The sequence below is a fragment of the Suricata suricatta genome, chromosome 1 (assembly GCF_006229205.1).
Source record: "Suricata suricatta isolate VVHF042 chromosome 1, meerkat_22Aug2017_6uvM2_HiC, whole genome shotgun sequence".
Lineage (NCBI taxonomy): Eukaryota > Metazoa > Chordata > Mammalia > Carnivora > Herpestidae > Suricata > Suricata suricatta.
In genome coordinates, this window is record NC_043700.1 from 32,922,165 (window position 1) to 32,947,258 (window position 25,094).

At 49.0% G+C, this 25,094-nt stretch overlaps 1 protein-coding gene across 1 annotated transcript; it reads left to right on the forward strand.

Moving 5' to 3' along the window:
- EIF4EBP1 (eukaryotic translation initiation factor 4E binding protein 1) lies at positions 1-24,704 on the forward strand. Its single transcript, XM_029936162.1, has 3 exons — positions 1-201; positions 20,678-20,857; positions 24,238-24,704. Exons 1-3 carry the CDS (start codon positions 57-59, stop codon positions 24,267-24,269), a joined length of 357 nt encoding a protein of 118 aa, XP_029792022.1. The 5' UTR covers positions 1-56; the 3' UTR covers positions 24,270-24,704.
- Positions 24,705-25,094: the final 390 nt, after the last annotated feature.

Here is a 25,094-nt window from a genome sequence, read left to right on the forward strand (position 1 = left end):
GGCCCAGAGCGGCCAGAGGGCCACGCTCCTGCTGCAGGCACTGCGATCTGGAGATCATGTCCGGGGGCAGCAGCTGCAGCCAGACCCCAAGCCGGGCCATTCCGGCCACCCGCCGGGTGGACCTTGGCGACGGCGTGCAACTGCCGCCCGGGGACTACAGCACCACTCCCGGCGGCACGCTCTTCAGCACCACCCCGGGAGGTAAGCGCGGGCTCCGGGTGCGAGCGGCTCGGGAGGACTGACTGGGCAGAGCGGGAGGGGTCGGGAACCGCCAGTTGGACGGGGCGATCGGAGGATCGCGTTGACTGGGGAAAAAAGGGCACCACGGAGGCAGTGAGGGTCACGAGGGGAGGGCCGCTTCCCATTGCCAGCCCTCTGAATGCGTCCTCCGAAGCTCGGGCTGCAAGCTGCCCCATTCGTTCCCTCCTGGGAGAGACAGCCGCGTACCCCTACCCAAACGGATATGCACGCTTCCAGAACAGCCATATGCCGTGGTGTGCTGCCTCTTGTGGGTGTGGGGCGTACTGAGGCAAATAGCGTCCGCTCAGGGTGGCCTGGGAGCAAAAGGAGAGGCCTGACCTAGGGGTTTTAGGGGATGGGACGGACGTTCTCTTTGGGGGCAAACGACTCTTGCAGAATCCTTTTTCCTTCCCGAGGCACCCTCAGATTTGCATTGGGCCAGCACCCCTGACGCAGGATTTGGGTTGAGGGCTCTCTTCTGTTCCAGCAGCGCCTCACCTGCATCTGTGGCAGGTGGCCCACTTACGCGTGTGGAATCTCCGCAGAGGGACCTGGGGCCTCAGGCAGGACCGTGCAGGAAAACATGTTCTTCTGTCCGGGGGGAGGGGGAACCGTGTGACCTCCCTGAGTGTATGAGGAAGAGGAAGCTGAGCTGGCACGAGTTGGGGCCAACCTTAGGCTGCCGTCGGGAGCCAGGCATTCCCTCCCAGCCCGGGAACCCCACAGGCGCTGATGAAACCCTCCCGCCCGTTTGCATGATGAAATCCTCGTGGCTCACCACTTCCTTGCCGTCCTCGCGCTGCCCTCACCCCGCTGTGCCCTTCTCCGCTCCCCTACACCCTCCACCCCTCCACTACGCTCTTGCCCAAACTTCTGGAAAACGCCGCCGCCGCGGACAGTGGCGCTCCTTGGAGAGGCACGAGTGCAGGTGGAGGCGGGCGGGGCAGCAATGTCGCGGGCCACATGCTTATTTTCACAGGCGGAGGTCCCGCCATCAGCCATCAGCAAGCACAGCCAGATCCGAGGTCTCCGGCCCTTTGATCGAAAACATACAACGCGGGGCACCTGGGTGGCTCAGTCGGTTAAGTGTCCGACTTCGGCTCAGGTCATAACCTCACGGTTCGTGGATCCGAGCCCCGCTTCGGGCTCTGGGCTGACAGCTAACTCAGAGCCTGGAGCCTGTCTTTGGATTCTGTATCTCCTTCTCTCTGACCCTCCCCTGCTCCTGCTATCTCTGTCTCTCAAAAAAATTTTTTTTAAATGGGAAAGAAAAAAAGAAAACATACGTTAGAAACTGTTAGGAATCACAGATGTACTTGTTTTATTCAGGCCCCAAACTCGAATACACATGTCCGTTGTCCAATGTCACACCGTTTTCTCAGATTGAACGAAAAATAGTACCCAACTGTAGAGGGGGAAATGCTCTCTCTTCTATTAAAAATGATCCTAGGAAAAGTTCTCAGCAAGCCTTGTGTTCCCCCCTTGGCTCAAATTCCCTTTCCATACTGTATAGTTCTTTTGTAGTCCATTTGGTCTACTTTCTCTGTGTCATACTGTGTCTGCCAGGATCTTTCCTGACCGTTTTGGGTTTCTTCAAGTGAGGGTGTGCATCTCTGCTTCATCTTTCAGAGGGTGCACAGGGGCAGCCCTGAAGGCTCAGGTGCCCTTTTTTGCACCTTTTGTTGCTGCATGGGGAAAAATCAGATTGGAAGCCACGTCCAGAGGTACTGTTTATAGGGAACTCTGATCTACTTCTCACCTTGGACTGGGAAATGGGTTTTTGTTTGTTTGTTTTTGGTAAACCACAGCAAATCTTCCTGCCTTTGAAGGTCTTTAGTTGGGAGAGAGGGAAAGGGGCTCTGGGATCAGAGTATAATTTTGTTTCTAAGGCCAGCTTGTAGGAAGCTAGCAGTGCAAGGAGCCTAATGCCAGTTTTTTTGTCTGGAGTGTCCAGCGGGACAGGCATAAAGCACGGGCTGTCACCCAGAAAAACACACCTTGTTTTTGCCAAAGTCAGCCAGTCTGTTCTGCCTCAGTTAGCCAAGGTCTGGAATCTTCCTCCAAAGCCTGCTTCACCCTGCTTCTTTGCCAGGGCAAAGAAGCTTAACCTAAGAAAAGGTCATTTCTGGCACCCTTTTGCTCCAGCCTTGACTCCCGTTTCTCATTCCTCAATAGACATGTGAACTATTCTCTGATTCTTTAGGTCCTCCGGTTGGGCCTGGGATTCTACACTTCTAACCAGCGCCAAGTGCTTGATCTCAGTACCACACTGAGTACTCAGGAATTAGTGGACTTCCCTCACCTCAGGGTCTGGCAAAATGATGCTTCTATACAAGGAGACTTCTTTTCTGGGTTGGGTTTGATATCAGCCCTCCATCCAGACTCTGGAGAGAGTCTGCACAGGTGCCAACACTAGTTTCTTTACAGGTGTCAAGAGCTCTTAGAGTGTCCCCAGGTCACTCATGCTGGGAATGGCACTGCGGTGTTTGTCCCCAGAGAAACAGGAGCTGTGGTTGATTTGAACTATCTGATTCCTCAAACGCCAGTTTACTTTCTGTGGTCATTAACCTTTCACCGGCTAAAACATTGATCTGGTGAGAAGTCTGGAGAACTTCAGAGAAATTTGTTGAAAGGAGTGTTGTATATGATGAGCCTCTGGAGTCTTAAAAAGCACCAGTGACACCACAGCCTGGTAGAATCTTCGAATGGGTCTCATGAACCCTTCTTCCACCCCTCTCCCATCCACCTCCATGTCCACCAGTCCATGTTGGATGTTTGACCCCACAGCCTCTAGGGTTGCTTGGCTGGTCATCCTACCTAAACCCTGTCACTGGCTGAGGTTAATCAGAGGTAGGCAGGTAGGGCTACAGGTGTTAATGGCACCCTGGCTTAGACAAACAAAGTCTCTGCCCAGGAAGCGTACCTTGGAGGAGCTCCCAAGTCTTTGGCTATAGAACAGACAGTGCTGGGAAGAGGAGGAGGTGGCCCTTCCAGGCACTGAAGCTAGGACATAGCCAGTGTCCGGAGGCCCCAGTCACACAGCGGGAGATTACGTCTCCTAATTGCCTAGGGTCTACAGTAACTCTAATGATTAGACTAGGGTCTCGTTTTTTAAAAAGTTTTTAACATTTATTTATTTTTGAGAGACAGAAGGAGCAGGGAAGGGGCAGAGCTAGAGGGAAATACAGAATCTGAAGCAGGCTCCAGGCTCTGAGCTGTCAGCATAGAGCTGGACGTGGGGCTCGAACCCACGAACCACGAGATCATGACCTGAGCCAAAGTCAGACGCTTAACTGACTGCGCCACCCAGGCGCCCCGACTAGGGTCTCGTTATTAAGGACAGGTTAAAAGAACTTGGACATTAGGCAGTGAGGGAAATGTAACGGGTCCTCTTCTCCCATTGATCTGAGCTTCCTTTTAAGGCATTTAAAACATTCCACACTATGTTCCTCATTAAAGACTGACAGGGAACCCTGGTGTAGAGCACCCCAAACTCCGTCTGATGCCCACCAGCCTGCCCAGAACCCAGTCTGACCTCAAGGGCTTGGCTTACTACTTAGGAGGATGAAGACACACCTGAAATAGAATTAGGAGCATCAGAGTTGTAGCCGTAGAATGAGGCAATTAGGCAGACACCCCCCACCCTCCATAACCAGTAAAACTTGTATGATTCTCGTGTGAGGATTGCCAGCTTTGAGTCGGCAGCCTGCTCGGTCTTCCATTCTAGCAATGCACACACAGCTGTGAGATTTTAATGTGAGGCTCACATTTTGTTGTTTTGTTTTCCAATATCCTCAAAGGATGGCAGGGCCTTATTTGAAAGAGGAACTTGAGGGACGCCTGGGTGGCTCAGTCGGTTGGGTGTCTGTGGTTGAGGGTCTGACTTCGGCTCAGGTCATGATCTCACAGTTTGTGAGTTTGAGACCCACGTCAGGCTCTGTGCTGACAGCTCAGAGCCTGGAGCCTGTTTGGGATTCTGTGTCTCCCTCACTCTGCCCCCTCCCCTGCTCACACTCTGTCTCCTTTTCTCTCTCAAAATAAATAAACATTAAAAAACAATTTTTTTAAAGAAAGGAGTTTAATCTTCTACTAATTTTTTTTTAATGAAAGAGAAAAAAAGTCCTCCATTTCCAAATTTAGTAAAAGGACAGACAGGGTGGTACTGCATCTATCTGTTGGTATCAAGCAGAGGCCTTTTCTGGTGTGGGTCTTTAAAGTTTATTTATTATTGAGAGAGAGAGCATGTGCATGGGTGTGCACACAAGCAGAGGAGGGGCAGAGACGCCAAAACACAGAGCCCCACGCGGGGCTCGAACCCATGAACTGTGTGACATCATGACCTGAGTCCAAGTCTGATGCTTAACCAATAGCCACCCAGGTGCCCCCTCTTGGTGGGTCTTTATTTGATATCCTTGCAGAAGAAGAGCGGGGGAGGGGCAGCAGGACCTAAAAAAAGGATTGCTTCCCAGGGTGAAAGTTTTGAACTAGGAATGTTCATTCGCACACTTACATTTTACATGTTCAAACAAACAGAAAACCTGTTGCTTTCTGGGCTCAGAGCCACGCCAGTGTTCTTCCTCTGTTATGATTCATGACCAATGAGTCACATGTGCTTGTTTACATGTTTGTTCCCTGAATAGATGGGGAGATCTTTCCCAGCAGTCTTACTCATCATTGTATTGCAGTGACTGAGTGTGGAGTCTGGTGTCTAGAAGGTGAGGAGTTGAAAAGAACCTGGGAATGCCTGTATTCTCAGGGGAACCTGGCTCCTTTGCCCTTAGGCCTGGGTCTGAGCCCGCTTAATGAAGACACCTAAGTTTTTCTTTTCTCCTCTTTCAGTTGCAGGGTATAATGCTTACCCTGGAATGTCCTGGGGGCAAGACTAACTTTCCCTGAACTTTTTCACTTACCCCAGCCTTGTTAATACTACTTTTCCCAACTGTTGCACAGAAAGTTGAAGGAGGTGACCTTCATACCGATCAGGTCACTACTGGGGCCAGGGGCTCAGATGCTCCTTATTTACTTGTTTGCACCGAACATCACTGCTAGGCAGGAGGAAGTCACATCTGCCATGTCATTTGGATGCTCCAGGACATGGGCAACACAAGGTGTCTTGTAATCCCGTGTCCGTGCCCCTGAAAGTTTGAGAGAGCTCAGACACTAGGCCCCCAATATCACAACACTTGGTAACTTCAACAACAGCAGCAGCCTGTTATTTCTCTCCATTCTTTGGGCTGGTTGGGCATTCTCTGATGGTATTCCTGAGCTCACTCATCTGGCTGCATACAGTTGGCAGCTAGGTCATCTGAGGCTAGAAGGGCCAAGGTGGCCTTACCCATATATCTGGGGCATTGCTGGAGACACCTGGAAGGCTGGGAGATCTCTCTGTTTTCTTGGTCTCTTGCTGTACAGGAATCTAACCTGAGCTTATTTACATGACAGTTTTCAGGGCCTCTTAAGGCCTAGGCTCAGAGGTCACGTAACATCGCTTCTGCAGTATTCTGTTAGTCAAAGCAAGCCACAGGGCTAGCCCAGATTCTAGGAGAGGAGAGATACCTGTCTTGGAATGGGAGAAACCTGCTGTCCAGGGACAGGGATGGGAAAAGTTACGGGGCCACATTTTCAGGCAGTTTTCCCCAAGGGCCAAGCCTCAAAGAGGGGTCCTTCGAGGGCACTTAACTGCCCATCCTGTTGTACGGCCAAGCAGAGCCAAGGCCAGGTGCAGAAAAGAAGCAGACCAGAATCGCAAGCCTGTGAGTTGACTCTTGGTTTAAGAACTGAAGACTCTTTCCTGAAAACACGGAGTTCTAGATCCTTTGCCCCGTTTTCCAGGCTTTATGTTCAGCTCCACAGAGCAAAGTATACAGGTGGGCGTGAGGCCAGGCCGCTGGGCCATACCTTCCGCTCTGTGCCATGCCTCTCCTTGCTACCTAGCCTGCCTCCTCTTTCCCCCTCAAGCAGCCAGGCTTTGGGAACTCCCTTCAGGGGGCCCACGCTTGCCTGTCTGCCCAGCACTTCCATCCAAACAGCCTTGATTTTCTGGAGTGCTGGCAGTCGGATGGAGTTAAGTTCTGAGGCCAGCGGTCCAGAAATGTGTAGGGGTGAGAATTCCAGGAGGTGCAAGTGGCTTCACAACTCCCTTTGGTTTCCTGGTGACACAAACAATGCAGACATTAAACCAGGACTGTTGCCTTAGAGAGTGTGTGTGTGTGTGTGTGTGTGTGTGTGTGTGTGTGTGTGTGTGTGTAAATCGATTTCTCTCTTCTGGTCTTTGGAATAAAAGGAGAAAGCAAGCCTATCTTCATCCACTCAAGATGCCATAACAAAATACCACAGACTGGGTGGCTTAAACAACAGAAATTTATTTTCTCACAGTTCTGGCAGCTGGAAGTGCAAGGTCAAAGTGCCAACAGGGTTGGTTTCTCCCGAAGCCCCTGTCTCTGCTGCCACTCTATGTGGTGTGTGTGGTAGCTCCCTCTCTCTCTTCTTATAAGGACACTAGTATATTGGATCAGGGCCCCACCCTAACAGCCTCATTTTAACTTAATGACCTTTTTAACAACTTTATCTCCAAATTCAGTTACACTGAGGTACTGGAAGTTGGGGCTTCAGCATCTGAATTTTGATGTGGGAGGTAGGGGGCAATTCACACAAAAAACAGGCCCCCTTCTCTTTCCAACCACAGCTTTTGTCCCTGTGTGAAAGGAGGCATTTGAGGTGGTAATGAATTTCAGGGGTAGCCTTGACCTGCTTGCCACAGGTGCATTTTGAAATGTTTGGGTGGGGGAGACTAAGGGAACATGAAGGAGCTTGGCCAGTCCTTAGAATAATTATTTCAGGGGCACCTGGGTGTCTCAGTTGGTTAAGCATCTGACTTTGGCCCAGGTCATGATCTCACGGTTTGTGAATTCTAGCCCCGCGTCGGGCTCTGTGCTGACAGCTCAGAACCTGCTTTGGATTCTGTGTCTCCACCTTTTTCTGCCCCTCCCATGCTCATGCTCTCTCTCTCTCTATCTCTCAATAATAAATAAATGTTAAGAAGGAAAAAAAAGAATAATTATTTCAGCTATTGTGTTCTACTTTCCTGTAAAAGCTTTGTCCTTCCTGCTTAATTTTCTTTTTGTGTGTGTTTTTTATTTTATTTTTGAGAGACAGAGAGAGACAGTGTGAGCAGGGGAGAGTCAGAGAGAGAGGGAGACACAGAATCCAAAGCAGGCTCCAGACTCTGAGCTAGCTGTCAGCATAGAGCTGAATGCGGGGCTCAAACCGAAGAACCATGAGATCATGACCTGAGCCGAAGCTGGATGCTCAACCAACTGAGCCACCCAGGCACCCTGACCTCCTGCTTAATTTTCAAATTAAGTGGACTTTTCCCTCACAAGTCAGGGCCTCAAAGGGAGGGACTAGCCAGAGGACCCTTTGTTATTCACCGATTGCCCTCCTTTGGTATTTGAGGAGCTTCATGAGATCCCTGACCCCTAAGAAATGTCGAGATTTTGGTCTTCTTTGCAGAGCTAGCTGGTAGGGCCACAGATGAAGAAAAATCTCAGACCAAACACGCTCTGGTCGTCCCCCAGATTTTCTCCCTGACAAGGTGGCTCTTCTCGCTAAACAGACTGCCCAGCAAGGACAGCCACCCCGGTGCATCGAGTTCCTGGCCAGTGTGTGGGGGGTGGGGTGGGAGCCCCCCAGTTGACCCCGCGTGTTGGCCTCCAGGTTGACACAGAGCTGCTGGCGAGAGCTGAATGTAAAATTATCCGGAGTATGTTGCTCACAGGCCGCTGGCTTGCCTCTGAACGTAGGCATCTGAGCCTCCCCCAAGTGTGTTGTGAAATGCTCTCCCTTTCCCTGGAATGGGAACAGCAGTTCTAGGAATTCTGTTCTTGTACTCTGGCTAGGCGCCTCACCGTGGCCAGCCAGGGGAAGAATGTTTCCATCCGGAGAGGCGCAGGGGAAAGTGAGGAACCTGCAGGGCTCAATTTACAGAAGTCCCTGCCAGTCCCATTTTGAAGCCGAGTGTGGGTGCTCTGGGGAAACGGAGAAGAGATCAAGGCCAGCCTCCCTCTCAGGGAACATCCTGTTCTGGCCCAACACTCGGAAGAATAGGAAACAGTCTGAAGCCCCCTGGAATGTCCCTAGTTGCTCGTGCTGGCGGAGGCACAGTAGCCTGGTCTGCCTTGCTACTTTTAATTTTCTTCTTTCTTTTTTAATATTTTATTTATTTTTGAGACACAGAGAGCATGAGCAGGTAAGGTGCAGAGAGAGAGGGAGACACAGGATTCAAAGCAGTCTCCAGGCTCTGAGCTGTCACCACAAAGCCCAGTGTGGGGCTCGAACCCACGAACCGTGAGATCATGACCTGAGCTGAAGTCAGATGCTTAACTGGCTGAGCCACCCAGGTGCCCCTGCCTTGCTAGTTTTAAACAGAGGTTGGCTTTTAGGACTGGAGACTAGGTCTGTCCCCTGGAGGGCTATAGAGGGGACAGCCTTTCCGAGCCTCAGCTTCCTGTCTGCCAGTTGAGGATACCGTGTCTCCCTTGTGGGGAGTGGGGGATGGGGCACTGAGACCTGGCCTGTCAGGCTGTGAGCAGTGATTTAGTCTTCACACTACTCCTGTGAGCTGTGGATTTTGTTAGTACCCTCCTCTCAGAGCTGAGGAATTCAACGGCCATTCAGAGTTGAGGGGCTGGTACATGGCAGACCCAGGTTTGAGCCCAGAACTTGTGCCTCCAAGCCCCGTGCTATTTGCACCGCATTGAGCACCCGCCAACCAGAAGATCCTAAAAATAAATGGTAGTGTATCAGAGCTGGAACAGACCCTAAAGATTATCTACAAAGCCTGGCATATGGTTGGTGCTTTAAAAATAGTTTGAATGAGCCTAGTACACTGCCGTTGTTTACAGCTAAGGAAAACAGACCCAAGAGGCATGTCCGCGTTGCTTTGTACATTCAAGGAAACTGCTGTCACCACCCACAAAGCATGCCTTGTGAAAAAATACCATTCTTGTATTTGGCGCACATCTGAAGTTTTCAAAGTCCCAAGTGACACTGGTTACCAAACATGCCGAAGCTCGTGTTGGTTCTTGAAGCATGTTTCTGTGGACCAAAAAAGGATAGAGGGTGCCCTTACTCTACCCCTTCCGCCCCCCAGGCTCTTTCCAGGGTTGCTTACCTCCTCTCTGATTTGTCCCAGCTTTGACCATTTAGGGACCACGATTTGTCCCTAAATCGTGTTGCCTGAAACCATTCCAGTCATGATAGCTAGGATTTGTTTGTACAGGGCTGACCTCGTGTCAGCCTCTGTTGTATACCACAGCGTAACCGTATGACGTAGGCACCATCGTCATTGTCCCCATTCTACAGAAGAAGAAACGGAGGCACAGAGAGATTGAGTACTAACTTGCCCAGAGTCGGTAGAGCTGGCAGATGGGAGAGCTGGGTTTCTAACCAGGAGCCTGTGTGGGGAGAGGAGCCCCTATTCACCCCGGTGTGTTGTTCCCACACCCTGTCTCCACAAGCAGGTAACTCTCGCAGCCCGCTGGATTAGGCTTTTCCCCACGTGTTTGCGTGGTGATGCGTTTAAAAGGCTTTCACTTTGAGGTGCGTGGGTGGCTCAGTCGGTTAAGTGTCCGACTTCAGCTCAGGTCATGATCTCAAGGTCTGTGAGTTCAAGCCTGCTTCAGTTGCTGTGTGTCCCTTTCTCTCTGCCCTTACCCCCTTCTCAAAAATAAATAAACATTTAAACAATAATAAAAAGGCTTTCACTTAGAAAATAGCGTCAGTTCTCCTCTACAAATGGCTCAAAACCAAACCTCACTGTTACCCTCAGGACCCAGCAGGATCCCAGCTCCACAGGCGATTTAAAGCAGGGGGGGGGGGTCTGTTTCCATTCTCTCCTTACCCTGCTGAGAGGCAAAGTTCTGGATACCCTTGCTCTGTAACATCTAGACCTGGCTAGACCACCCTCAGTCCATAGAGCGCCTCCACTCTGGGGGAGTGCAGAATTGAGGTGACATGGTGGTTTCTCTGGATGCCTCAGACTTATGGAAGGCTCCATATCTCTGTCCTCACTGGCACACACAGCGTAGATCTCTCCCCTGTCTCTGATCCCCACATATCCATATATGCCTCCGTCCTCAGACTTTACCCACTTGACCATAGTTGTTTGTTTACAGGTCTTTCCAACTAAATTGTGAGTGAGATCAGGAAACCATTCTTTACGTGCCTAGCACTTGACATGGTGCTGGTACGGAGGGGTTCGAATATGTGAGACCAGCACACCTGTTTGGGGATGCACGTTCAAGCAAAGATTGATAAAAGTCTAGGCGAGGGTTTCCACTTGTCCATGGAGGTGAACACTTGTCCCTGGGTTGCTGTGGTCCCTCTCCTTGGATACAGTTCCTGGGAGCTAAAGTCTAGCGTGGACAGGGTCTGGCACGTGGCAGCCCAGAGCGGTGCTGGAGAGGCGGGCTCACCACTCCACTTACCCTGCTCAGCTGAGAGCCCCTAGGTTTATTGTGGGGAGAGGGGGGAGTCCGCCTAGTTCCAGTCAAGGCCATTTTAACTTGACTTACTAGAAAAGGAAATTCTAACCCTATATCCTTATTTATTTGTTTGCTTAATGCCGTACGCATTCGAGTTTTTTTGTATTAAAAAACAAAATGTGCTCAGTGTAAAAGATGCTTGTCTTGCCTTGATCCTTATGTCACCCACGGAGGTGACCAGACACAAAATCCATACAATTCTGTGACTCTTTTACAGTGTGTTGCAGACGATGTACACTTGTTCCAAATAGAAACCACATGGCACCAAATCATAGGTCCGATCCATAATTTAACCTGTGCCTTAATTTAAAAAATAAATCAAGGTTTTATATGCCATATATGTGTGTGTATAATTATATAATTCTGTCTTTCGTATGTGCTTAATGTTTTTTCTGTAATAAAAGTATGTCAATGTTATTTATAAATTGTTTATGTAAGTAGTTAAATCTCAAAATTACTAAAAGGCTCCTAACAGGACAGTAACCTCGTGCCTCTCCACCCCCATTTCACTCTTCAGATGCAGCTCACATTTTTCAGCTCTTTCTTTGGGGATTTACCTCCATATTTCTGACCTTTTCTTGACTTTATGTAGTGATAGATGAGGACTTATTGTCATCTGTACACTCTCCTCTTCCTTTTTTTTAATGTTTGTTTTTGAGAGAGAGAGAGCTGGGGAGGGGCAGAGAGAGAGGGAGACAGAATCCGAAGCAGGCTCCAGGCTCTGAGCTGTTAGCATAGAGCTGACGCAGGGCTCGAACCCACCAACCGTGAGATCATGACCTGAGCCGAAGTCAGAATCTTAACTGACTGAGTCACCCAGGCGCCCCTCTCATCTTCTCTTCCCATTCCCTAGTATAACTATATCACAAATTTAAAAAATATATACACATTACTTTTATTACTATGGCCCTTGATGAGCCAGGTAGTTAATTATTGTACAACTTAAAAAAAATAGAGTTAATAATTGCTTCATTTTAAAATGTGCCTAGTTTTCAGGGGCCTGGCTGGCTCAGTCCATAGAGCATGGGACTCTTGATCTTGGGTGTGAGTTCGCGCATCATGTTGGTTGTAGAGATTACTTTAAAAAAAAAAAAAGTACTTATACTCACTTTGAGGACCCCAAGTTCAAAAGTAAGTGTTGGCCCTGCTTTGGGGTCCAAGAATAGGTGTGATGGGTGAAGGATCTGGACTGTGGCAAGTAACCTGTTATAGACTTATGAGGTGGATATTTGAGACTTCTGGTGAAATCTGCACCTGTGTGCCTTCTGTTTCCTACCCTCTAGCCCACACCTCATTACTGGGTAGCCCAAACCAGGTGAGAATGCGTTGAGATTTTTTTTTTTTCTGTGTTTAGCATGATAGGCAAATTGTGAAAAGGTAGAAACAGAGCAGGAAGTGGACTCACAGGGGCTGCTAGACCTGGTATGCAGGAGTGTGAGCGTGTGTTGAGCTTCTCCCTGCAAAGACACAGTGCTCTTGGCTTTCATGGAAAACCTTGGTTTGGTGATTTCAGCCCAGGGGCAAATAGATTGTAAAGGACAAAGCAGTATCTCAGTAGCAAAGACTAGTGCTAACTCTGGTCTATACAAATATAGATATAGAGGGGCACCTCGGTGCTGACAGCTCAGAGCCTAAAGCTGCTTCAGTTTCTGTGTCTCCATCTCGCTCTGCCCCTCCCCTGCTCATGCTCCATGTCTCTCTCTGTCTCTCAAAAATGAATAAATATTTTAAAAATATAGGTAGATAGATAAATAGATAGATAGAGAAATGGGCTTAGCCACAGATGTTTAAACTATCTGGTGTCCCATACATTAACACAACTTGGGGCTCGGATACACAGTTGTATTTAATGTTTTTGGTCTGCTAGCCTTTCCAGCCCAGGCAATTTGGGACAATCCTTTGTCCTCCTGCAAGGTTTCCTTGTTAGGATTTTGTGTTTGTTTTTGTGAATACTTGGCTCATGCCATCCTTGAGCTTTGCAGGTGTGATTCAAAACTTATGTTCCGAGGCATGTCTTGTAGTGGAGTAATTGGTTTGTAGGAATAAGTCATGTTTTTCTGCTCAAGGCGGGCAGAGGTGGTAATCCACAGGATAAGCTAAAGTTGTTAGAAGAATTTCCTGGTTGGAAATTTTAGCTTTGAGTTTTGTTGCTCTAGTTACTGAAATAACTTGGAGATGCTCATTTGTCCATTCACTGCTGTGATTCCTTGGGTCCTGACCATTCTTTCACTTTAAGAAAAGCAAGTAATTGTTGCAGGTGTCTTTACTTTGTAGCTGTCCTTTTGTAAGAAGCACTTTTCCCAAATAAAACAATTTTTTTTTAAATGTGCTTAGTTAAGGGACACCTGGATCGCTCAGTCAATTGAGCATCTGACTCTTAAAATTTTTTTTAAATGTTTCATTTATTTTTGAGACAGAGCATGAGACGGGGAGGGGCAGAGAGACAGGGAGACAGAATCTGAAGCAGGTTCCAGGCTCTGAGCAGTCAGCACAGAGCCTGATGCGGGGCTCAAACCCACAAGTGTGAGATCATGACCTGAGCCAAAGTCGGAGGGTTAACCGACTGAGCCACCAGGCACCCTGAGTGTCTGACTCTTGATTTCCGCTACGGTCATGGTCTCAACAGTTTGTGGGTTTGAGTCCTGCATCGGTCTCTGCGTTGACGGTGTGAAGCCTGCTTGGGATTCTGTCTCCTCTCTCTGCCTCTCAAAATAAATAAATAAACTTTTTAAAGAAAATGTGCTTAGTTTTCATTCAGGTCAGTCTTTCATACCTTCCAGCACCTCTAAAACACTAAACAAAATACAGTTTTACACACAAATTTGACTTCCGGATTTATGAGTACATTTTTTCCCTCCATCCTGAACTGACAAGGTTTGACAGCTCTGGACCCACCATGTAGCTGCTGAAATGAGATTTCCTGAAGCCCTTCAACTTGTTCTAATTTTATTAGAATATTCCTTCTGGGGGCGCCTGGGTGGCTCAGTCGGTTAAGTCTCTGACCCTCCCCTGCTCATGCTGTCTCTCTCTCAAAAATAAATATTTTTTTAAAAAAGTAAATAAATGTTAACAAAAAAGTTTCACTCTCTTCGTCTACTCCTCTCTCTCTCTCTCTCCCCCTCTCTCCCTCTAATAAATTTTAGGGGCACCCAGGTGGTTCAGTTGGTTAAGCATCAGCATATGACTTCGGCTCAGGTCATGCTCTCTTAGTCTGTGGGTTTGAGCCTCCGTCGGGCTCTGTGCTGACAGCTAGCTCAGAGCCTGGAACCTGCTTCAGATTCTTTGTCTCCTTCTCTCTCTCTGCCCCTCCCTCACTCACACTCTGTCTTTCTCTCTCTCTCTCTCTTTCTCTCTAAGAGATAAACATTTAAAAAAAAGTTTTAATAAAAATAAAATAAGTCTTTAAAGTCCAGGGTGCCTGGGTGGCTCCGTTGGTTAAGAGACTTCGGCTCACGTCATGATCTTATGTGAATTCTAGCCCCACATCAGTCTCTCTGCTGATAGTTCGGAACTGCTTTGGGTCCTCTGTCCCTCTCTCTCTGCCCCTTCCCCACTCCTGTTCTCTCTTTTTCTCTCTCAAAAACTATTTCCTTCTGTCAGTTTGTTTGGCACTCTCCTTAGATGTAAGCTTTTCTCAGAAATGCGTGGAGACGTCTGGCTGGTTATATTTAAGAGTGAGGCACTCCAGAGCTGACTGGAAGCCCTTTGTGAGTTCTGGAGGCTGGTGGGTTCAATCTGGTGGCTAGCTGCTGGTGTTTTTCATTGGTAATCCCCTTCCCAAAGTCAATTTCTTTTTTTTTTTTGTTCTTAGTTTTGTTGTTGTTGTTGTTGTTGTTTTTTTACCTATTTTGAGAGAGAAAGAGCATGAGCTCATGCGAGAGCAAGCACGGGAGGGGCAGAGAAAGAGGGAGACAGAATCCTTGCTCTCAGCAGAGCCCGACATAGGCTTCAGCTAGGTGAACCAGAGATCATGACCTAATTTGAAGTCAAGAGTCAAATGCTTGGGGTGCCTGGGTGGCTTAGTCAGTTGAGCATCCGAATCTAACCCAGGTCATGATCTCAAAGTTTTGGGTTTGAGCCCCACATCTGGCTCTGTGCTGACAGCTCAGAGCCTGGAGCCTGCTTTGGATTCTGTCTCTGTCCCTCCTCGCCTTGCACTCTTTCTCTCTCTTTCTCAAAGATAAATAAGCATTTAAAAAAAATTTAAGAGTCAGATGCTTAACTAACTAAACCACCCAGATGCCCCTCCAAAATCAACTTCTCTTGGTCTTTATTTTTGCTCTTTATTCTGAAGCAGAGCAGGGAAGGGGGTGTGAGGCTCACCATTCAGGAGGTCAGCCTGAACGTAATTTCCCTGTCTCCCATCCCTCCTGGAGTGAGGGACCGTCCAGACCTCTGCCCATGTTACCTCTAGTTCCTCAACTTTCCTGGGGTTCTCCAGAACCCCACTTCCTGCTGTAACATCCACCCCTAGCTCCCTGCATTTAGATGCCACCCTTGTCCTCTCTGTTGGAACTATTTCTCCATTCACTTTCTGTCTTCATATATTGTGATTTGGGGTAACAGTCTGAGCCCCACTTGCTTCCAAGTTGAGTATGTGCTTCCTTTTCTTGTTTTATTTCTTGGTGCTTGCATGACTTTTGAGAGAAGCATCAGGGGGAAAATGTCTTGGCCTTGTCATCTTAAAGCCACCTAGATCCTCAAAAGCTCTTCTTGATCTTATTTGTAGAAATCTAATGGAGTTGGATCATTTTTCCCCACACAGAGAGAGAAAAGGTAGACCCTCGGCTGAAGAGTATCATGTGGAGACCACGGGTGTGATACATACCCCAGAAGGTGACACCCGACCAGCACCCAAGGCGCTGCCTGCTGCTCAGTGCCTTGCAGGGACGTTGGTCCGCCCCCCACCCGTTTTCCATTTCCTGTTCCTGTATGCGGGCCAAGTCCCCAGCTCCGGGAGACTGTGTTTCAGCCAAGGGTGCCTATTTTTGACAATATGAGACTGTGTGTTTGCTGTTTGTCTCATCTGTGGGAGACATAGGGAATTTCCAGAAGATCACTGTTGATATATATTGATAGATCCCGTGAAGGGATGGGAGAAAGAAGGGTTAAGAAGCTAAATCTGCTTCCATAGGAAACATTTCCACTGCATTGATCTCCATCTCATATTCCTCACTGACCCCAGATGGGTCACAGGGCGTTCGTGGTCCCCTCCTAGGCTTGACACCTTGTCAGCTGACTTTCTGAACACCCCTGTCCCTGACCGCTGCATGGCCTCCCTCCCCAGCTGAAATACTCCCACGGTGGGTGACTTGGGAACCACCTCTGCTGGCATTTGGTTTCCGGGTTTTATTAGCACAAATGAGGTTTCTTATTTTTAAACAAGGGCCCTAGGTGGAGGGTAAGGGGCTCTTTCTTTTTCTCTTTTAAGTATAATTAATGATTTAAAAATTGCCCAGTATAGACCCCCAAGGAATTGAAAGCAGGGTCTCGAAGAGATATTTGCACACCCGTGTTCACAGCAGTTTTATTCACACTAGCCAAAAGATGGAAGGCAGATAAACACAATGTGACATATCCACACATGGAATATTATTCAGCCTTAGAATGGAAGGAGATTCTTAGACATGGTCAGCAATGTAGATGAACCTGGAGGACACCATGCGAAGTGAAATAAGCCAGTCGCACCAAGACAAATAACGTATAATTCCACGTATACGAGGTACCTGGAGCAGCCCAATTCATAGATACAGAAAATAAAACGGTGGTTTCCAAGGGTTGGGGGGAGGGAAATGGGAGTTGCTATTTCATGGGTGTAGAGTTTCAGTTTTGCAAGATGAAAAGCATCTTGGAGGTTGGTTGCAGAACGCTGTGAATGTACTTAACGCACTGAACTGTACACTTAGGAATGTTTAAGATGCTAAATTGTGTGTTATTTGTCATTTACCACAATTACAGAAAAATATCTGGGGGCTGGTGGCCTTTCAGAGCTTCTCCAGGAGTGTTGACCTCCTCGTTCGTTTTTTGGGACTCTTGAATCTCCAACTCTTAGGTTTGACTCAAGATGGGGTCAGTTCCCTATTCTGTGGTGGACAAACCAATAAAAAGGAAAACTGGAGAGTGGCCAGGACAGGGGTGACTCTTGCCAAGCCTTGAGGACTAAGAAACAGACAAGAGTGGTCTCTCTGAAGCCAAGGCACTGACCCTAAAGGAGAAGGCACGGTTGTTCTCCATTTGTAGCCTACTGGGCTCATAGTCCTTTGTGCTACAGATGAGGAAACTAAGGCTCAAACAGGGGAGCAACAGAGGTCCGTGTGCACAGGGTCAGACTCCTGGTCGGTGGCATAGCCTCAAGTACAGCGTGGGTTTTGTGTTCTTTCCTTTACACTCTCCCCCTTAGAAATGTGAACTGTGGGGGGACCTGGGTGGCTCTGTCGGCTAAGCATCTATCTTCGGCTCAGGTCATGATTTCACGGTTCGTGAGTTCGAGCCCCACATTGGGGCACTGTCCGCATGGAGCCTGCTTGGAATCCTCTCTCCCTCCCTCTCTCTCTGCCCCTTTCTCGCTTGTGCTCCCTCTCTCGCTCTCTCTCAAAATAAATAAACTTTTAAAAAAAGGGGAAGAAAGAAATGTGAACTGTGAACTTTAGCCCACACAGTGATGATGAGAGCAAGACTGTAAATTTCAACATCATTGCCTCTTGGACAAGAAGAACGAAGCTCTGGGTACCTTAGGGCTAGAGTCAGACTAGGACAACATGCATGAGTAGGCCTAGGGCACATTTTGGTGTCTCTGACCATTTCTCTGATCTTCAGCATCCTAATCCTCAGCAGAAGGACCCCAACCCCACACAGGCCTACTCAGAGCCCAGAAATACAAATGCATTCCCCTCCAGGGTGCCACACCCAGAAAGCCAGCGCCCAGCATCTGAGCGGGGAATGCCCACTGTTGGGATGGCACTTGTTGTAGCCTTTAAGTGAGGGAAATACTTGAGGGTTATGGATAAAGAGGGGCATTCCTGAAGTCTAAATCGTAGCTTCTAGGTTCTTCTCCAGGAAAATATCAAATGGCAGATGGCCTTGGTGAGGCCCTGGAGCAGGGGCAGAGACCCTGAAATGCCAAGGAGGCTTCCACGGAGTCTTTGGCAGTGGCATCCATGGCTGGGGCCACGGCCATGGAGCTCAATGAGCCAAGGCAGAGGTCAAGGAGTGGATCCGCGTCACCAAGCTGGGCCACCTAGTCAAGGACATGAAGATCAAGTCCCTGGAGGAGATCTCTCTTCTCCCTGCCCTTCAAGGACTCTGAAATCATTGACTTTTCCTGGGGGTGTCACCCTAGGATGAGTTTTTGAAGATGATGCCTGTGTAAAAGCAGACCCGTGCTGGCCAGTGGACCAGGTTCAAGGCATTTGTTGCCATCAGAGATTACAATGGACATGTTGGTGTGAATGTGAAGTGCTCCAAGGAGGTGGCTACTGCCATCCATAGGGCCATCATCCTTGCCAAGCTTTCCAGTGAGGCCGCTGTGGGGGGGAGGGAGAGGGACAAGGTTGGCAAGCCCCACACTGTCACATGCAAGGTGCCCAGCTGCTGTGGAGAGCACTGCCACCCTGGGCAGCTTCACCATGGCTACTTCTGATGCCATTTCCAAGACCTACAGCTGTCTCACCCCTGACCTCTGAAAAGAGACTATTCACCAAGTCTCTCTATGAGGCATTCACTGACCATCCTGTAGAGTAGAGACCCACACCAGAGTGTCTGTGGGGAAGACCCAGGCTCCAGCTATGGCCACCACATGGTTTTCTACAAGAAAATTGAAATGAGTTAAAGCTTGTTTAAAAAAAAAAAATGAGGAACACCTGGGTGCCTCCGTCGGTTAAGTAGCCAACCCTCAACCTTGGCTCAGGTCATGATCTCACACTTCATGAGTTCGAGTCCCACACTAAACTCTGCACTGACTGGAGCCTGTTTGGGATTCTCTTCTCTTTCTGCCCTTCCCCTGCTTGCAGTCTCTCTCTCTCCCAAAATAAAGAAACATTAAAAAAAATTTTTTTTTAAATCATAGCTTCTAAACTCCGGGCACTTACTCCCTCTGCAGTTTGCATTGTAATTGTACCTTGCATTTTAATTTAGTATTCCTCTTTATATCCCTCACTTTATTTTATTTTATTTTATTTTATTACATGCATTATTTATAACATATTCTATTAAGTTATGTCATGTTCTATATTAAAAGGAAATTTGATATCACAACTATATATGGAAAACCAGATTCACTTACCATAAATAGAAGGTAACTATAAAAAGAAGTCTAATGACACCAAGGCAGTTTTAAATTCTCTCTGGATTCCACTGCCAGCTGAAGGCTTTGAGCCTGACACCTGCTCTTTGTTGAAAAGGAAGAACCAGGAGTGTGAGTGAGGCGTTTAAGATAAGCCACTAGTACTGAGTTGCCTAGGTGGTTCAGTCTGTTGGGCTTCGACTTCAGCTCAGGTCATGATCTCGCAGTTCGTGGGTTCATGCCACGTGTCAGGTACTGTGCTGCCAGCTCAGAGCCTGGAGGCTGCTTCAGATTCTGTGTCTCCCTCTCTCTGTCCCTCCCCCTCTCATGCTCTGTCTCTTTCAAAAATAAATAAACATTAAAAATTTAAAAAGATAAGCTACCAGTACCATACTGGTGCTTTAGAGGTGATCTTGATTAAATAAGAACCCAACATGAATCACCTCTCATTAGTCACTGTTCTTTGATGAAATCAGTGAGTCTCCCACAAGAATCCTGGGTCCTGGACTTGAGAAAATTCTCCTTTGTAAGGTATCACTCGGGCAGCTGCCCTCACAGGATGGAGGGGTGGGTCCAGGGTGTGGGTTAAGGACCAGCTCCCTGAGAGTTGGTCCTCACCCTGGGGGGATGCTTGGGAAGGAGAGTGAAGAGGGAGTGGATAGAACACAGACCATGTGCAAGCCTGAGGTGCAGGGACATGTCAGAGCAAGTGTCACTGGGAACACGCTTAGCAGGAGAGCCTTTGGTGGGAAAGGTGGAGCCCATGCGGCACTCCTGTCCACAAAGCCCGGGAAGGGAAGTGTTCTCATTTTTACTAGTCCGGGGGAGTCCTTTTTCTGTTGGCTCATCTGTAAAATGAAGTTAAAGGTTCTGGATATCCCAGGAGGGTACTATGAGGACTGAATTGAAAAACAAATAAAAATGTACCTTTCCCAGTAGTGGATATCACTGTCCTGAGTAATAACACTGGTTAGGGAAGTGAGTTGGTGGGCTTTAAGGAGAGAGCCCGGGATGTGCTGAGGGGAGAAAGCGTGGTGTGGTGGCCTACCCGGCCCCCCTTCCATCAGAGTGCCCCACGGGATGGGGTTAGTGGTTCTGAGACCGCTGAATGGGGCTGCAGCCCAACGCCTGAATCTGCATAGTTCCTCTCTTCCTTTTTTCGTTTCAAATGTTTATTTTTGAGAGAGAGTGCTAAGGGGGAGGGGCTGAGAGAGAGGGAGACACAGGATCTGAAGCAGGCTCTGTGCTGACAGCAGAGAGCCTGGCACGGGGCTCAAACTCGGGGCTCAAACTCATGAACCGTGAGATCATGACCTAAGCCGAAGTCGGACACTCAACTGACTGACCCACCCAGGTTCCCCCTCACACCTTTTTATGCTTTTTTTTTTTTTAAAGAAAATTCTACCCCCAAGGTGGGGCTAAACTCACGACCCCAGATCAAGAGTTGCAGGCTCCACCGACTGACCCAACCAGGCGCCCCAGTCCCACTCCTCCTTGATCCAGATTTTGCAGAAAAATGTGCTGCCTCTGCTGCGGCCATGCCTCAACGATGTGGGAAATGAGCAGGCAGAAGGTCTGAGGTGACTTTCCCAATGTCCCTGACTCCTTCCAGGTACCAGGATCATCTATGACCGGAAGTTCCTGATGGAATGTCGGAACTCGCCTGTGACCAAAACACCTCCACGGGACCTGCCCACCATTCCCGGGGTCACCAGCCCTACCAGTGATGAGCCCCCCACAGAAACCAGGCAGAACCACCTTCGCAACAGCCCAGAAGAGAAGCCGGCAGGTGGTGAGTGGCCAGCCTTGGCTATGCTCTCCCCTGGAAAGGGAACCTATGCAGCCCATGGATCCTCTTCAGGGAGGAAATTTCCAGAAGGCAGGGGGATTGATGGTGGCTGCCTCCGCCCCCCATGGGGCAGCTTAGAGTGCACAGGTGGCGTTGGGGGGCAGAATTGTCACCAGTCCCAACTTACCGCATGAAAGGGGCCCAAGAACTCCAGGAGATGGGATTTGGCCCCATCAGGGGGTCTAATTAGTGGAGAGCTTGTTTGAAATGAGGGGGGCTCCACACAGCAACTTTCATAAATAAGCATGACCCTTTGTATCATTGTTCCTGAAGCATTTCCACTTGTCTGCCTCACGTGGGCCACACCCACGACGGGCATGTGCAGGAGAGGACTTCTCAAAGATACGGTGTACTTGCCCTCTAGGAAATCACATGTCTGCAGGATCAGAAAGGCATCCAGGACGCCTCCTGTCAGGGTATGGGCCCACGAGTGGGTTCTTGATGAAGAAAGGTAGAAACCACGAACCAATTGTCTCTGCAGGTTTGACACAGGCCAGCTAGGTCCTTCCTGGTATCTCTCCCCACCTTCGCCCTAAGTAATCTGAGCAGCCACCCTGGTAGAGGTGTGTGAGTGCACTCTTCGTGGTGTGACGACTGGCTTGCCAGGGCGTCTGAGCGCTCCCTGTGTGGGAGAGCATAGTGTAAGCACTTGCAACTGACCTGAGTCAGATTGGAACCCGCTGACCCTTCACCCGGAAGGCAGGGCACCAAGCCCCGGCAGGAAGCAGCTGGGGCCTCGGGCTGGACTGGCCCTGCTGACAGCAGCAGAGCCCATCTACCCAGGGCCTGCAGGATGTGATTCATAATTACCCAGGGAACCCCACAGCCACAGACAGACAACCCTTGCCTCGCCTTGCCTTTCAGACTCAGACAAGAGTGGAAGGGAGGTGGAGGTGGACACACACAGAGCTGAATGAAGGACAGCACCAGGCAGTGTGGCTCCTGCCTTTCTTTGCAGGATGCAGAGAAGGGTGCCTAGATTCATGTGGTCGGTGACATGGTGCTTCCCAGCCACCCCCTTTTACTTCACACCAAAGAATGGAAGTTGAGGATGGAGGTAGTCACACCTGAGGATGCTGAGCCATCGCTGCCTGAAGGCTGTCCCTAGCCCCTCCCAGTTTCTGGAGCTGCAATCACCCGTAGCCCATGTAGGGTTGGCCCAGAGGTGCCCCGGGCTGACAACCCTCAACCCATAATAATGGCCTAAGAGTTCCACTGTGATGGGGTGGTGAGGGATGGACATAACTTTTCATTTTGATGAACAGGGTATTAGCCAGAGCTCCTAGCCTGGGACCGTATATTTGGGTAAATATAACCAGAAGTGGCTGGTTTCTCAGGGGGGCCAGAGCAGGCTTCTCAATCTATAGAACCCAGAGCAGCCTTACCCAGGAGATCATGAATGAGGCCGCTCCATTTAGGGAAACAGCTTCCTGCAGCATGAGTTACTTGGGAGATTTTTGTGGAAAGAATTAAGGTGAGGGCAATAAGCAGGTGAGTTACCAAAATAACTCCTTTGCTGCAGAGCCCGGCTACTCTGGGCGATTGGACATATGCCTCCTATGCTGTAGTCCCGTTTTCTAAACCACAGTTGAGACCTGCTCAAAAAAGTTTTATGTGTAATGAATATTTTTCTGTGAGGTTGTATTGTTTAAGAGTTTTTTTAAGTTTATTTACGTAATTTTGAGAGAGAGAGAGCATTAGTGGAGTAGGGGCAGAGAGAGGAGAGAGAATTCCAAGCAGGCTCCGCACCGTCAGTGCAGAGACCGACACGGGGATCAAACTCATGAAGTGTGAGATTGTGACCTGAGCTGAGATCAAAAGTCGAACACTTAACCAACTGAGCCACTCAGGTTGCTGTAAGGTTATATTTATATCAAATCCAAGTCACCATTTACTCTTAATAAGAACAATAAAAATCGGAGCGCCTGGGTGGCTCAGTTGGATAAGTGTCTGACTTCGGTTCGGATCATGATCTCACAGGTTTGTGAGTTCAAGCCACGCATCAGGCTCTCTGCTCTCAGTGTAGAGCCCACTTTATTATTATTATTTTTAATGTTTTTATTTATTTTTGAGAGAGTGAGAGACAGGATGGGCAGGGGAGGATCAGAGAGAGAGGGAGACACAGAATCCGAAGACAGGCTCCAAGCTCTGAGCTGTCAGCACATAGCCCGACACGGGGCCCAAACCCACGAACTGTGAGGTCATGACCTGAGCCGAAGTCATACGCTCAACCGACTGAGCCACCCAGGTGCCCCGAGCCCACTTTAGATCCTCTGACTCCCTCTTTTTCTGCTCTGCTCCCTCCTCTGCTCATGCTCTCTCAAAAATAAATATTAAGGGGCGCCTGGGTGGCTCAGTTGGTTAAGCCTCCGACTTTGGCTCAGGTCATGATCTCACATTTGTGGGTTCGAGCCCTGTGTCAGGCTCTGTGCTGACAACTAGCTCAGAGCCTGGAGCCTGCTTCCAGTTCTGTGTCTCCTTCTCTCTCTGCCCCTCCCCCTCTTGTGCTCTGTCTCTCTCTGTATCAAAAATAAATAAAACATTTTTTAAAAATTTAAAAATTAAAAAAAAAAAAGCATTAAAAAAAATAACAAATCAGGGACACCTGGGTGGCTCCATCGGGTTAAGCGTCCAACTCTTGATTTTGGCTCAAGTCATGATCTCATGGTTGTGAGATCAAACCCCAAGTCAGGTTCTGCACTGAGCCTGGAGCCTGCCTAAGATTCTCTCTCTCTCTTACCCACTGCCCCTCCCCTGTTTGCACATGCAAGCTCTCTTAAAAAATAAATAAATAAAATTTTTATTTTTATATTTTTAAATGTTTACTTTTGAGAGAGAGTGAGCATGTGCATGCAAGTGAGTAGGGAGGTGTGGGGGGGCGGACAGGATCTGAAGCGGGCTCTGCACTGACTACACGGAGCCTTATATGGAGCTTGAACTTTTGATCTATGAGATCATGACCTGAGCCACAGTCAGATGCTCAGCTGAGCCACCCAGATGCCTCTAAAATAAAATAGTTTTTATTTATTTTTTTTTTATAAAATAGTTTTTAAAAAATAAAAATTGTATGAAATTCAGGACTCACTTTTTCTGTGGGAATACCTGGTCTCCCTTTTTCCTTTGGGATTGGGAAAGAGAGCACAACTGGACAGGGAGCCTTCAAGCCTGTGTCCAGGAATTCTTAGCGGCGTCCTGCCCTCCCGCCATTCTCCTACTCTTGTAGGAACAACAAAATGAAAAATATCGCCTCTCCCAGGCCTCTCAAATGTGAGCCCTACCATTCACCCCTTGCTTACCTGGCCGTCTGTCTCTTCTCTCCCCAGGTGAAGAGTCACAGTTTGAGATGGACATTTAAAGGACCAGCCATTGAATTGATCAGTGCCTCTGGGCCCCTGTGGCCCTTCTCGGGAAGAATAACACCAGCCAGACCTTTTGCAAGTTCTACTCCTGGGCAGGCGTTGAGCTTGGGGCCGGCCGTCCCAGGCCTCTGCTCCCTCACTCAGGGCACCTGCTCCCCCTCCTCTTCGTGAACACCAGCAGATACCTCCACGTGCCTCCATTCATGCACCCTAACGGGAGTGACTCACAGGAGCACGCCCCACAGCCCAGGGCCAGGAACTGGACATGGAGGAGCCCTTCTGAACCATGGCCCGGCTCTTCCAGCCCCATCCTCTGGGGGCGCACCCACCCCTTCCTTAGGTTGGTGTGCATGCAGAAGCTCCCCCCCCTTCCCCAAGAGAGGAAATAAAAGCCACCTTCGCCCTAGGGCCAAGAGTTGGCCCCTGTCTGAGCTCTTTTCAACTCCATGTGGATCACTAACCCCACCTACTATTTGTCCGGTGCTTCTAAGCACTTTCCTCTACTTCTCTCATTGATTCTCACACTGAACCTATAAGGTAAGTAGGCTAAGTGTTACCCTCGTTGTGCAGCTCAGAGGAGTTAAAATCCCAGTAAGTGACGGATGGGACTGGCTCTGAGCTGTGCCGCACCCCATCTCTTGCTGTTCAGTGCTGGGTGCACTGGGCTTTGTCCTCCAAGCCTGTCAAGTGACTCAGTCACCTTCATCCTGTGGCCCATTCCCTACAAGAGTCAAAGGGAAGAACTTGAGCCTTGGCTGATACAGACACGCACCCCTCATATTGTCCCGTGATCCCTTCGTGTGAGCCATCATGGGGCGGGC

What these genes read in the sequence shown, in the direction of transcription:
- EIF4EBP1 (XM_029936162.1), top strand. Translation starts at nt 57, where the DNA reads ATGTCCGGGGGCAGCAGCTGCAGCCAGACCCCAAGCCGGGCCATTCCG. An exon ending in CTTCAGCACCACCCCGGGAG is followed by an intron (nt 202 to 20,677) that starts GTAAGCGCGGGC and finishes GACTCCTTCCAG; the next exon opens with GTACCAGGATCATCTATGAC. An exon ending in AGAAGAGAAGCCGGCAGGTG is followed by an intron (nt 20,858 to 24,237) that starts GTGAGTGGCCAG and finishes TTCTCTCCCCAG; the next exon opens with GTGAAGAGTCACAGTTTGAG.